The sequence below is a fragment of the Chiloscyllium plagiosum genome, unplaced genomic scaffold (assembly GCF_037043375.1).
Source record: "Chiloscyllium plagiosum isolate Xiang-an unplaced genomic scaffold, Cpla_swu_hap1 HiC_scaffold_44, whole genome shotgun sequence".
In the NCBI taxonomy this organism is placed as follows: Eukaryota; Metazoa; Chordata; class Chondrichthyes; order Orectolobiformes; family Hemiscylliidae; genus Chiloscyllium; species Chiloscyllium plagiosum.
In genome coordinates, this window is record NW_028270182.1 from 12609618 (window position 1) to 12623534 (window position 13917).

General features: G+C 45.8%; 1 protein-coding gene across 1 annotated transcript in view; it reads left to right on the forward strand.

Annotated features, from left to right (window-relative positions):
- The window catches only part of LOC122544360 (uncharacterized), a 124005-nt gene that overhangs the window by 78445 nt on the left and 31643 nt on the right, over positions 1-13917 (forward strand). Inside the window, exons 11-15 of the mRNA XM_087982794.1 lie at positions 2133-2208; positions 8671-8775; positions 10574-10645; positions 11977-12067; positions 13341-13405. Of these exons, the coding sequence (XP_087838920.1) occupies positions 2133-2208; positions 8671-8775; positions 10574-10645; positions 11977-12067; positions 13341-13405 (409 nt within the window). The remainder of the gene's footprint in view (positions 1-2132; positions 2209-8670; positions 8776-10573; positions 10646-11976; positions 12068-13340; positions 13406-13917) is intronic.

Consider the following 13917-nt stretch of genomic DNA (forward strand, 5'->3'; position numbering starts at 1 on the left):
CTTTGACTTTTAACCCTATGTAGGTTCATACAGCCCATTGAGCCTGCACCAACATTAACTACCACAGATCCCAATTTCCTGCACTTGTTCCATATCCTTGAATGTTACAATATTTGAAGTCCTCGTTCAAAAATTTTTTAAAGGTTGTAAGGTTTCCAGCCTCCACTATCTTCCCAGGCAGTTCATTCCAGATTCCAACTAACTGCTGAGTGAAAATATTTTTCCCAAATACCCTCTAAATCTCCTGCCCCTTACCCTAAAACAATGCCCTCTTGGGATTGACCCCTCAACAAAGGGGAACAGCTGCTCTCCATTCACCCTATCTATACCGCTCTTAATCTTATACACCTCAATCGTGCCCCCACCTCCCCCCAGCCTTCTGTGCTCTAAGGAAAGCAATCCAAGCCTATCTAGCTCAATTGCTCCATCTCAGGCAACATCCTGGTGAACCTTCGCTATACCCCTTCTAGTGCTATCACATCCTTCCTGTAGTGAAGCAACCAGAAATGGACACAGCACTCCAGCTGCGACCTGAAGATAGTGAGAAATGCAGATGCTGGAAAGTCAGAGTTGATAAAGTGTGGAGCAGGTCAAGCTCAGAGGCACAGAGGGATCTTGAGGTAATTATTCATAGATCCCTGAAGTCGGCAAAGCACGTTAATGGGTTAGTTAAGAAAGCACACGGGGGACACTTGCAGTGTCGTGGCATCGGGTATAAGAGCAATGAGGTAATGCCGGAGTGTACATAGTGTTGGAGAAAGTGAGGACTTCAGATGCTGGAGATCGGAGTTGAGAGTGTGGAGCTGGAAAAGCACAGCAGGACAGGCAGCATCCGGGCAGCAGGAGAGTCGGCGTTTCAAATTGGGACCCTTCATCGTGAGTCCTGATGAAGGGTCCCGATCCAAAACACCAACTGTCCTCTCCTCTGATGCTGCTTGATCTGCTGTACCTTTTTCAGCTCCACACTTTATCGACTCCAACTGCGGCCTGACCAACGCTGTGTGTTCCTGATGAAGGGCTTTTGCCGAAATGTCGATTCTCCTTCTCCTGATGCTGCCTGACCTGCTTTTCCAGCTCCACACTCTCGACTCTGATCTCCAGCATCTGCAGTACTCACTTCCTCCAACACTCTGTACACTCCAACATTACCTCCTTGCTCTTATACCCTGTGCCACAACTGATGAAAGCAAGTGTCCCCCGTGTGCTTTCTTAACTAACCCATTAACGTGCTTTGCAGATTTCAGAGATCTGTGAACAATTACCTCAAGATCCCTCTGTTCCTGTGAGCTACCCAGTGTCCTGCCATGCGTCAAATACTTCCTTAACTTGTGTCTTCATCCAAAGTCTATCACCTCTCACATATTAGAGTTAAATACTGTTTGTCACTGGTCCGCCCCTCTGACAACCCATCTATATCTTCCTACAACCCTCTTCTTCGATCTTAACTACTCTAACAATCTTGATGTTGTTTGTAAATCTTTGTAGCACTCCTCCCATATTTTCATCTATATCATTTATATATATAGTAAACAATAAGGGTCCCAGTACTGATCCCTTTGGTACACCACTGGAAACCAGCATCCCGTCACTCAAACAGCCTTCAACCACTACCCTTTGTAACAAGCCAGTTTCTGATCCATCTCGCCAACTTTTCTTCAATTCCATGTATTTCTCAATCAGTCTCCAATGTGGGATCTTGTCAAAAGCTTTGCTAAAATCCATATAAACTATATCAACTGAACTTCTATTATCCGCACACCTGATCACATTTTCAAAGCATTCTGACAAATTTGTTAAGCATGTCCCCCCACCCTGACAAAACTGTGCTGATTATCCCAAATTAACCCATGCCTTTCCAAATGGGTATTAATTCGCTCCTTCAAAAATGTTCTCCAATAGTTTCCCTACCACTGCTGTGAGACTCCCTGGCCTTTAATTTCTGAGTTCATCTCTAACAGGGGCTGAAGGTAGGGACTCGGGGGTAGAATTGTGACTGTAAAGTACTAGGCTTGTATCTGCATTAAAAATTCTGTTCTTACTGATTTCAACTATTAGATTATTATAAATAAGTATCTTACCTAGGGTCTAATTGCTACTGTCGGGTGCATAACTGCAAATTTTTAATTATTCAGGTGGCCAGGGATGGTGGAACATGATCCGCAGACTGGGAAATACTTTATGTTCACAACCGACTCAGATCAGTTTCCGGTCAGTATGAAGCAAAAGTCTAGTACAATCTTACTCTAGTGTAGCACTGAGTGATAGCTACCAAATGGAGTCCGTAGAGGACATAGCAGTCAAAAGTGGATGAAGTTCCACCAGCAATATTCCCTCTCAGCTGCTTGTCCACTGGGAGGCATGAACAGAGATTGCTAGCGAAACTCAGCAGGTCTGTGGGAAGAAAAACTGAACCAACATTTCTGGGTGTTAGCAGTTCAGAAAAATGTGGTATTTATGCTGGAGACGAGGTTGGTGGGTGAAGGGGAGAGATGGAGATGGAGAGGGAGCAAGGGATATGAAGGGTCTAGAGAAACAAGAAGATTATAGCAGGCCAGGAGAGAAGAAAAGCTAATTAATAATTGATAATGTGGGCTAATAGGAGAAATAGAATTAGGCTTGATTGTCACATGTACTCAAGTACCAGGATGATGTGGAGGTGCCGGTGTTGGACTGGGGTGGAGAAAGTCCGAAGTCACACGGCACCAGGTTATAGTCCAACAGGTTTACTTGAAGCCACAAGCTTTTGGAGCACTGCTCCTTCATCAGGTGAAGTCTGAAGTACGGGGATGCAGGAGGACAGTGAAAAGTGTACAATGTCGCCATTCTTTGACATCATCTTAGATGCAAAATCTTGGGTATAAAGTGGAAAAATAAAGAAATAAAAGTTCAACATTACTATCCTTCTTAAGTGGTCCCGGATCAGAGGTCTTCCACCTCAATGCTGAGATCATCACCAACATGACAGTCAAATGGGTGAGCTGTACTGAAAGCAACTCATAAAAGGCCCAGGAGTAGGTGAAAATGGGTGACTGGGCTAAAAGCAACTTGTGTCAGAACAGGATCGGGTGTGTGGGCGGGTAAACATACATGAAAGGATGGAATCAGGGTCGAGAGTTGTTAAACTCGATGTTGACTCCCAGGGGCTGCAGAGTCCTTCAAGTTTGCGCTGAGGCTCGGTGGAGCACTATAGCAGGCCTGTGGCAGAAATCTCAGCGTAGGAATGTCGAAGTGGCAGGCAGCTGGAAGCTTGGGATCATTTGTTGCTGCTGGGAAGGCCTTGCACTCATTCATCAGTCTGCTGATGCATGGCATCCGTTTCCGGGAGCCACTGTGGTGGTCAAACCCTGGAGATCCAGGGCAGCACGGTGGCTCAGCAGTGAGCACTCCTGCCTCACAGCGTCAGGGAGCTGGGTTCAATTCCACCCTCAGGCGACTGTCTGGGTGGAGTTTCCACATTCTCTCCCGTGTCTGCGTGGGTTTTCTCTGAGTCTATGGGGAGCTCTCACAGACCCAAGATGAGCAGGTTAGGTAGATTGGCCATGCTGCATTGCCCTATTGGGTGCAGGTGAGGTGGGTTGGTAGGGTTGCAGGGATAGGATGTGGGTGGTATGCATCTGGGTGGGATGCTCTTAGGAGGGGTAAGAGGGATGGGCCAAATGGCCTGCTTCCACCCTGTAGGGCTTCTTTGATCTGCGCATCAGTTAGAAAAACAATAGGGAATATTGACTGCAGCTTCTACGTACAAAGTCAATGGTTGGGAACTCTCTTCCACAAACAGAAGGGCGCCGGATCACTTGTTAATTTTAAATCTGAAGATGGATGAATTTTTGTTAAGCAAGGGATGTCAGCAATGAAGGGTGGAACAGGCTCGAGGGGCTGACTGTACTTCTCCTGTTCCACTGTTAATGCACAAAATAAGAATTTTATTGGGGGGAAGGTGGGGGGGGAGAGCAGATGTAATAAATATGTTGCTGGAAAAGTAAATTGGGGGCCCAAACTTAATCCTCTGGGAACATGGGACCACACCATGGCAGCTGGTAGAATTTAAATTCAGTTAATAAATCTGATCTCAATTAGATTAGGTTACTTACAATGTGGAAACAGGCCCTTCAGCCCAACAAGTCCACACCGACCCTCCGAAGAGCAATCCACCCAGACCCATTCCCCTACATTTACCCCTTCACCTGACACTATAGGCAATTTAGCATGGCCAATTTACCTAACCTGCACATCTTTGGACTGTGGGAGAAAACCAGAGCACCAGGAGGAAACCCACGCAGACACTGGGAGAATGTGCAAACTCCACACAGACAGTTGCCTGAGGTGAGAATTGAACCTGGGTCTCTGGCGCCGTGAGGCAGCAGTGCTAACCACTGTGCCGCCCACATTATCATCAGTTGTGCATATGTTTTGAGGAAGAAATCTTCTGTTCTTGTCTGGTCTGGCCCACATATCACTCCAGACTCAATGCAATGTGGTTGACTTTTATCTGCCCTCTGAAATTACCTTAGCATGCCACTTAGTTTCAGGGCAATTAGAGATGGACAACAAACTCTGGTGTTTGCCCCGCAACACCCACATAGAAACATAGAAATTAGGGATAGGAGTAGGCCATTTGGCTCTCCGAGCCTGCATGACCATTAATGCTATCATGGCTGATCGTGCATTCTCAGTATTCCATTCCCACTTTCTCTCCATATCCCTTGATCCCTTTAGCCACAAGGGCCACCTCAAGTCCCTCTTGAATATATCTAGAGAACTGGCCCCAACAGCTTCCTGTGAGAGAGAATTCCACAGGTTCATAATTCTCCGAGTGAAGAAATTCTCCCTCTTCTCAGTCCAGAATGGCTTACCCCTTATTCTTAGACTGTGACCCCTAGTTCTGGACTTGCCCAACATCGGGAACATTCTTCCTGCATGCAGCCTGTCCAGTTCCATCAGGATTTTATATGTTTCTATGAGATACCCCATCATTCTTCTAAATTCCAGTGAGTACAAGCCTATATGTCATATGTCAGTCCTGCTATCCTGGGAATCAGTCTGGTGAACCTTTGCTGGACTCCTTCAATATCACACATCCTGTGAAAAAAGTAATTCTGAGCTCATGGTGTTCAGAGTGATCTGTTATCATGGAGAGAGAACTGATTAACCAACAGAAACAAGGAATTTTAATAACAGGTTTGGGTTTTGTCTCAGTTACAAGTATAACGCTGCAGAGATCAGTGTTAGGCTTCAGTTACTAACAGATATTAATGATGCAGGTGCATTGTAGTCAAATTTACAACGGGATAGCAAATGGAGAGGAGGATAGAGAGTCTGCAGAGGGATATGGACAGGATAAATGAGTCGGCAAAATGTTGGTAAATGAGAATAATGTAGTAAAATGTGAAACTTTGAAAGGAACAACAAAAGGCAATATATTTAAATTGAGATTATCGATAGCTTTATGAGAGATCTGAGTGTCCTTATACATGAATCACAAAAGGTCAGGGTAGCGATTGGAACGAGGTCAGCCCAGTGGACCTCATAGAATAGGAGTTCCCTGATTGGGGCAGTTACCCTGGTCCAATCAGGGAACCCTGGCTGACAGATATAAACAGGATTTTGGATTAGTGGTGCTGGAAGAGCACAGCAGTTCAGGCAGCATCCGAGGAGCAGCTGCCTGAACTGCTGTGCTCTTCCAGCACCACTAATCCAAAATCTGGTTTCCAGCATCTGCAGTCATTGTTTTTACCTAGATATAAACAGGAGTAGATTATCAGGGAAAGGTGGGCACCGCAAGGAGTGGAGTGTATTAATACTCCCTCCAACTCTATTCTGATTTAATCCCTGCCCTCACCTTCACTGTTCGATCACGCAGCATTGCCCTCTGAGAAGGACACTGCTTGTCACTAGCCAGTCAGGTGTTTCCTTACTTCCTGGTGGTGGAAAGTAAATAAACATTTACACATTTGTTCTTTTTCACTACAAAGGGAAAAAAAAAATGGACAGGAGTTCTGCTCACTCTAGGAGCTGGCTCTGAGGGAGCTGGGCCAGTGTCATGTTCTATGCACGTGTAAATAAAGGGTGATTTAGTGACAGGATACCAGCCGCTGTGGAGTTATTTCAGTTAGCACAGAGATATACCAAATATCCCAGAAAGGAAAAGGAAATGTTGGCCTTTATTGCAGAGAAAGTGCTATAAAAATAAGAAAACCTTGCAGCCACTGTAGAGTAAGTTGGTGAGACCACCTCTAGAGCGTGGCATACATCTTAAGGAGGAAGATTCTTGCATTGAAGGCCATTCGAAGATGATTCACTCAGCTGATCCCAATGATGTAAGGATTGCCTTATAAGGAAAGGTTGAACCAGTTAGTCCTACACTTACTGCAGTTTTGGAGAATAAGAGGTGATCTTATTCAAGATTTTGACAGGGTTTGAGAGGGTAAATGTTGAGAGGAAGTTTCGCCTCATGGTGCAGTCTAAACATAGCTTAAATAAGGGGTCTCCAGTTTAAGATGGATACGTGGAAGATTTTTCTGCTCTCTGAGAGTTGCAAGTCTTTGGACTATCCCTCTCCAGAGAACTTATGAGGCTGAATCATTCAATAGGTCCCCAGTTCAGTTTTATCCGCTGGCCAGTAGAGAATCATGGGGAACAGGCAGGAAAGTGGAGTTAAGGCTACAGTTAGATTAGCAATGATCTTGTTCAATCTTGGAACGATTCAGGGAGCTGTGTTGCCCACTCCTTCTGTTTCTTATAATCTTCTGTCACAGTTCAATTCTCAGTCTGTGCTGAGTTCTGTGAATGCAGGGGTGCCCACATCTTATTTCCCTTGAAAGGGAGGAAGTTTTGACAACTGTGTGGGTTGTAAGGCTAAAGTTCCAAGAGTCGAGAGTGTGGTGCTGGAAAAGCACAGCAGGTCAGGCAGCATCCGAGGAGCAGGAGAATCAACGTTTCGGGCATGAGCCCTTCATCAGGAAAGGTCGATTCTCCTGCTCCTCGGATGCTGTGCTTTTCCAGCACCACACTCTCAACTCTGATCTCTAGCATCTGCAGTCCTCACTTCCTCCTTCTTAAAATTCCAAGAGTATTGGGACGCATCAAATTAATGATACAAAACAGCACTCTCACTGAGCCAAAAATATCCTGAGGTGCGACCTGGGAGCACTGCCAAGTTAAACTCAGCACCAAGCAAGGAGGTAAGGAAGTGGCCAAAGAAGAGTTAGACTTTACGGAGCAAAGTAGACGAGAGGGAGATAGAGGTTCGGAGGCTCACAGAGGAAATTCTAGAGTTGAGATCCCAGATCCCACAGCAACATGGCAGCTCAGTGGTTAGCACTGCTGCCTCACAGCTCCAGGAACCCAGGTTCAATTCCATCCTCAGGCGACTGTCTGTGTGGAGTTTGAACATCCTCCCCATGTCTGTGTGGGTTTCCTCTGGGTGCTCCCGTTTCCTCCCACAGTCCAAGGATATGCAGGTTAGGGTGGATTGGCCACGCTAAATTGTGCATAGTGCACAGGGATGTGCAGGCTAGGTGGGTTAACCATGCGAAATGCAGGGTTACAGGGATAGGGTAGGTGGGTGGGTCTGGGTAGAATGCTCTTTGGAGGGTCAGTGTGGACTCTAGGGGCTGAATGGTCTGCTTCCACCGCGGAGGGATTCTGTGATTCTTTGAAAAGCTGAAGGCAAGGTCAATAGTGAGATTGGTGAAATGCTCAGTTGGCGAGAAGAGAAGGAATGCAGAGACTTCAGCCTGTTTAGGACTCGAAAAGACGATAGATATAGAGAAGCAGGGAGGGATTTGGAAACAAGGGTGAAAATTTTAAAATACAGACTGCTCTTAACTGAGGTGGCGAGTGGAGGTCTGAAGGTACAGGGGTGATGGCGGAATACAAGGACAAGTGCTACAGTCCTCAGAACTACTGAGTGTGGCTCAGTGTCAACTTTTGGTCTGATATCATTTCTGTGATTTGCATCAGAATGTTCTACTACGTTAAAGGCACTATATAAAAGCAAGTTCCCTTGCCTACCGACACACAGTAGCTGCAGTGTGTACCATCTGCAAGATGCGCTGCAGCAATTCGCCAAGCCTGGTTCAACAGCAATTTTCAAACCCACGACCTGCACTATCCAGAAGGACAAGGGCAACAGATACATGGAAACACCACCCCTGCACGTTCACCATCCTGACTTGGAAATATATCGTTATTTCTTCAGTGTCGCTAGGTCAAAATCCTGGAGATCCATCCCAAACAGCATTGCGGGGATGTCCCTGCACCATATGGATGCGGTTATTCATAAAAGCAGCTCACCACCCCCTTCTCAAGGGTGGGTAACAAATACCGGCTAAACCGGCGATGTCTATCCCCCGAATGAATTTTTTAAAAAGTTGTCAGATGCTGTGGTGCCAAATTTGCAACCAAACACGGTGCATTTTCCTACAGTACCCATAGGGTACTGATTGTAAGCAGGAATTGAACTTAGTCATTATTGTACTGTCCCACCACTGGTCTGTTAACTGGGCATTCACTGACATTGAGTGTCTTTGCAAACTTTAACTCAGTGCTCCACTGAGGGGCAAGGCATGGGGCGAGGAACACGTTCGGAATCGTGTAACTGGTTGGAAGATGGTTGTTGAGGTGAATATGCTGATTGTGACACACTTCTGCACTCTGCTGCTTTTCCAGTCAAAATATCACATTACATTTTTTGACACGACCGTAAGCCATGCGTGGATCCCGGTACCACTGATAAAGAGTTTCCAGGAGATTCCTCAAGAGAGAAACATGGCAGTAAGTAAACTTTATTAGCAGGAAATGTGATCTTCTTTTAAATTGAATAAGTGCTGTTTCCTCCGTATGAAACATGGAGCTTGATCTTAACCACTTCTTCCTGCTATCCACCAAGTGGGGAGCAGTTAAAATGGAGGCATGCCCACCATTTTCCCATTCCCAATGGGGTCTCCTGTTGTTTCAGATTGTGGGTAGTGCTGCAGTGCCAGAAACGCTGGCTTTCCCAATGGCCTAGCGTTGTAATCCAGCTGCCCAGGTAATGTTCGAATCCTGTCATGACAGATTTCAATAAAATCTGTCTAATGATGACTGTGAGTCCATTGTCGATTTGGTGGAAAGACCCATCTGATCCACTAATTGCCATGCTTACCTAGTCTTCCTCCATGTGACTCCAGACCCGCAGCAATGTGGTTGACTCTTAAATTAGGGATGGGCAATAAATGTTGGTCTTGCCAGCGACGCCCACACCCCATGAATGAATTATAAAAACATTAATAGAGACTTTGTATAACACAGGAGGACAATATAATTTATTGAGTCTGTGTTGTCGACTAATCTAACTAGTCTCATTCCAATCTCACCCCTTTCCTCAAAATCCTGCAGCATTTCTCTCCTCATGTCCGGTTCCTGTCCTGCTGGTTTAATGACAGCTGAAAGAGCCCAGATTGAAGGGGTCAAGGGGACCAGGCCAGTACTGGTCCCTGAATCAATAAGGGGAGGCAATGGCCTAGCGGTATTGTAGCTAGACTGTTAATCTAGAGACCCCGGTGATGATGTGGGGAGCTAGGTTTGAATCCCGCCAGTCATCAAGATCGGTGGGTTGATTTGCTCATGATTGCAGAGAGTTTGTGGGGCAGTGGTAATGTTCCTGTCTTTGGGCCTGAAGAACCAGGTTCAAATCTCACCTGCTCCAGAAGTGAGTCTCATAGATTGATTAAAAATGACTAAAAGCCAAGGCTGACACTCCAGTGAAGGCACGCTACACTGTTGTGATGCAGTGTTAGTATCCCCACAGCTGGATGGTGACCCTATAGAGGTTTATAAAATCATGAAGGGCATGGATAGGGTGAATAGCCAAGCTCTTTTGCTCAGCATAGGGGGTCCTAGGTTTAAGGGGAAAGATTTAAAAGGGACCTGAGGGGCAACTTTTCCTCACACAGGGTGGTGCATGTATGGAATGAGGAAGTGGCGGAGACGGATACAATTACAGCATTTAACTGGATGCATAAATGAGTAGGAAGGGTTTAGAGAGATATGAGCCAAGTACTGGCAAATGGGACTAGATTTATTTAGGATAACTGGTCGGCATGGACGAGTTGGACTGAAGAGACTGTATCCGTGCTGTATGACTTTTAAGTCTCATCTGGTACAGTGGTGTGTCAAACATCTGGACATCAGGTTGATTGGGAAAAAAGGAAGCCTATAAAGAGAGATAATGGAGAGAGAACTGTTAAGAAAGAAACTTTGTCAATTTCCGGGAGTTATCCATCTGGGTCACTAATATCCTTTAGGGAAGGAAATCTGCCTTCCTTACTTGGTCTAGCCTACACGTAACTCCAGATCCACGGCATCGAGGTTGATTCTCAACTGCCGTCTGAGCAATTAGGGAATTAGAGACACAATACTGGCTGGCCTAGCCTGTGACGACCACATTCTGTGAGTGCATTAAAAACATTCACAGATTGGGTGCACAGATTTCTCGCGCAACTGGCGGTATATCTCTAGCAACCCTTTGAGACATTTCAGTGATGTGCTGTTTGAATTCATTTCTGTTTCATTTGATTTCTCTTGTACATAGAAACGTGATTTCTCAAAGAGGGTAAACACTGCAAAGAAGATGGCTGAAGAGGCTCAGAAAGTGAAAATACAGGTGTCTCAGAGGCCCTTATTGAATCTTAGCATTAAAGCTGCTTTCTATTGCTCTTTTCGAGATATTTAAACAAGTCTTTGGACTTAAACGGTACCTCACAGACATGGAAGAAAGGAAGGACTTAAGCAAATTAAGGGAGTGAGCCTTAAAGCAAAGTACAGTGCGGACTGGAAGCCCAAAATAAAAATAGCACGTGCTGGAGAATCTGTAGCATCTGCAGGGAAAGGAACAGAGTTAATGTTACCAGTGGAATATAACTCTCCATTGGAACACCTTCCATCCCTACCAAGTTTGTGTCTCCTAGAAATGTGGGCAGAGGTGATTCAGGCCTCCCTCCTCCCTACACAGTCTGGGGCAGCATTGGAGCAGTGCAGTGGCCCACCGGCCTGGATAGAACGCACCGCCCCCCCCCCTCCCGGGTTGTCTGGGACATTGGCCCAGCTCTCTACCTTGTTCTTATGCTGCCTCAGCTTCAGTCTCCTCATCTACCCTCCATACTGCCGTTGTCCCATGATAACACCATGCATGCCCCATCAGGACAGAACCCTGAGATTAATACCTGGAGTAAAAGTGAGCATCTAACAGTGATATCTGAATTATCAAACCGTTTAACACTTAACCGAACGTTTCTTCCTGCTCACTTCTCTCAAGGCTCCTTAACCTAATGGCCTAGCAGTATAATCAGTAGAATATTAATCCAGAGACTCAGCTGATTGCCCTGAAAACCCGGGTTCAAATCCCACCACGGCAGATGATGGAACATGAATTCAATAAAAAATCTGGTCTCATGATGATCATGAAACCATTGGGGAAAAAGCCATCTAGTTCCCTAATGTCCTTCAGGGAAGAAATTCTGCCATCTTTACCTGGTCGAACCTATGTGTGACTCCAGACCCTCAACAAGGTGGTTGACTGTTAACTACCCTCTGGGGTAACTAGGGATGGCCATCGAATGCTGGCCTAGCCAGACACGCTCATGAGTGAATGAAGCAACCCTAACCTGGCAAGTTTCTCCAATCCAACCAAAATGTGATGAAACATGAAATACAAATGTCCTCTAGACTTGTTAATGGTGACCTTGATATCATGGGCTCTGTGTGTGTGCTTCCAACACAAACTTAACCTATCCCATGGCAAGTTTGCATGGGCTCTCTTTGGAAAAGATCCTGTTTACAACCATGTGAGTGCATGTGTGTGTGGGCGTGTGTGTATATGTGTGTGGGCGTGTGCGCGCGCGCGCGTGTCTCTGTGTGTGTATGTGAGTGTGCGTGTGTGTGTGTCACTAATGCGCTAAAGTGCTATTTCGCCTTTCTGATATACTTTATTTGCAGGACCGAATATCCCAGTTTGGCTTTATTGTCAGATATAAGGGAATTGAAGGTGCCAAACTGTCCGAAGATAGTTCCAGTCAGGAATCGCTGGGTAATTAATTTCTGTATCTTATTGGACTGGTTTGTAATTTCTCCAATGCTTTAGAACAACTAGAAGGTGATATTTTCTCTGAGTTCTTTACAAAACCAGTTAGAATCATAGAGATGTACAGCATGCAAACAGACCCTTCAGTCTGACTTGTCCATGCTGACCAGATATCCCAACCTAATCTAGTCCCACTTACCAGCACTTGGTCCATATCCCTTCAAACCCTTTCGATTCATATACCTATCCAGATGCCTTTTAAATGCTGTAATTGTACCAGCCTCCACCACCTCCTCTGGCAGCTCATTCCATACACGTACCACCCTCTATGTGAAAAAGTTGCCCCTTAGGTCTTTTTTACATCTTTCCCCTCTCACCCTAAACCTATGCCCTCTAGTTCTGGACTCCCCCAGCCCTGGGAAAAGACCTTGCCTATTTATCCTATCCATGCCCCTCATGATTTTATAAACCTCTATAAGGTCACCCTTCAGTCTCCGATGCTCCAGGGAAAAACAGCCCCAGCCTGTTCAGCCGTTCTCTCTAGCTCAAAACCTCCAACCCTGCAACTCTGTTTAATAATACACAATTGTGATGTCAATTGCAATAACATTCACATAGGCCTCAGAATGTTATTGACAGCGGGGAGAAAATCAAAATATGGCAGAGACAATGGGGCATAACTCTGCTGGCACCTGGTTTGGGGTGCAGTGATGGAGGTGCATCTAACACTGGAAATGTAGAAACATAGAAAGTAGAAGAAGGAGTAGGTCATTTGGCTATTCGAGCCTGCTGTGCCATTCTTGGCTGATCATCCAACTCTGTAAAAGCATTTCCTCCCCATATCCTTTGATCCATTTAGCCCCAAGTGCGATGTCTAACTCCTTCAATGATTTGGCCTTGACTGCTTTCTGTGACCACAAATTCCACAGGCTCACCACTCTCCAGGGGTGAAGAAATTTCTACTCATCTCAGTCCTAAATGGTTTAACCCTGGTTCTGAACTCTTCCTGTCTTTGGGAACATCCTTGCGGCATCTACCCTGTTGGAAACAGACCCTTCGCCCCAATGTGTCTATGCCGACCACGTTTCCTGCTGGAATTTTATGAGTTTCATTGAGATCTGCCCTTATTCTTCTCAGCTGAAGCCCAGCTGGAGATTGATCCTCAGGTCTTTTCTTGAGCGTACCGCTGTGATACCAGCGGCTGTTGCGCCCTCCGAAGTGTCTGTTGTGTACAACTGCCTGTTCTGAAAGCTTTGAAGTTATTATTTTTGTTCCACAGAGGATCCCTGCATTGTGAAGGATGCAAAAAGACCAGCATCCAGGAACAAAGAGACGAGGAGCAAGGTGGGTCTCAGTAAAGTGTTCAGCCCAAGCAGTCCCCAAGTTATAAAGTCATAGCGATGTACAGCACGGGAGCAGAGCCTTCAGTCCAACTCGTCCATGCCAACCAGATATCCCAACCCAATCTAGTCCCACCTGCCAGCACCTGGCCCATATCCCTCCAAACCCTTCCTATTCATATACCCATCCAGATGCCTTTTAAATGTTGTAACTGTACCAGCCTCCACCACATCCTCTGGCAGCTCATTCCATACCCATACCACCCTCTGTGTGAAAACGTTGCCCCTTAGGTCTCTTTTATATCTTTCCCCTCTCACCCTAACCCTACGCCCTCTAGTTCCGGACTCCCCCACCCCAGGGAAAAGACTTTGTCTATTTATCCTATCCATGCCCCTCATGATTTTATAAACCTCTACAAGGTCACCCCTTATTTGATCTAAGGTGAAGTGACTGTAAGAGCTTTCTGCATGTTTGGGCTGGGAGGAAGAAAAGATATAGAATTTTAATTATTTTAT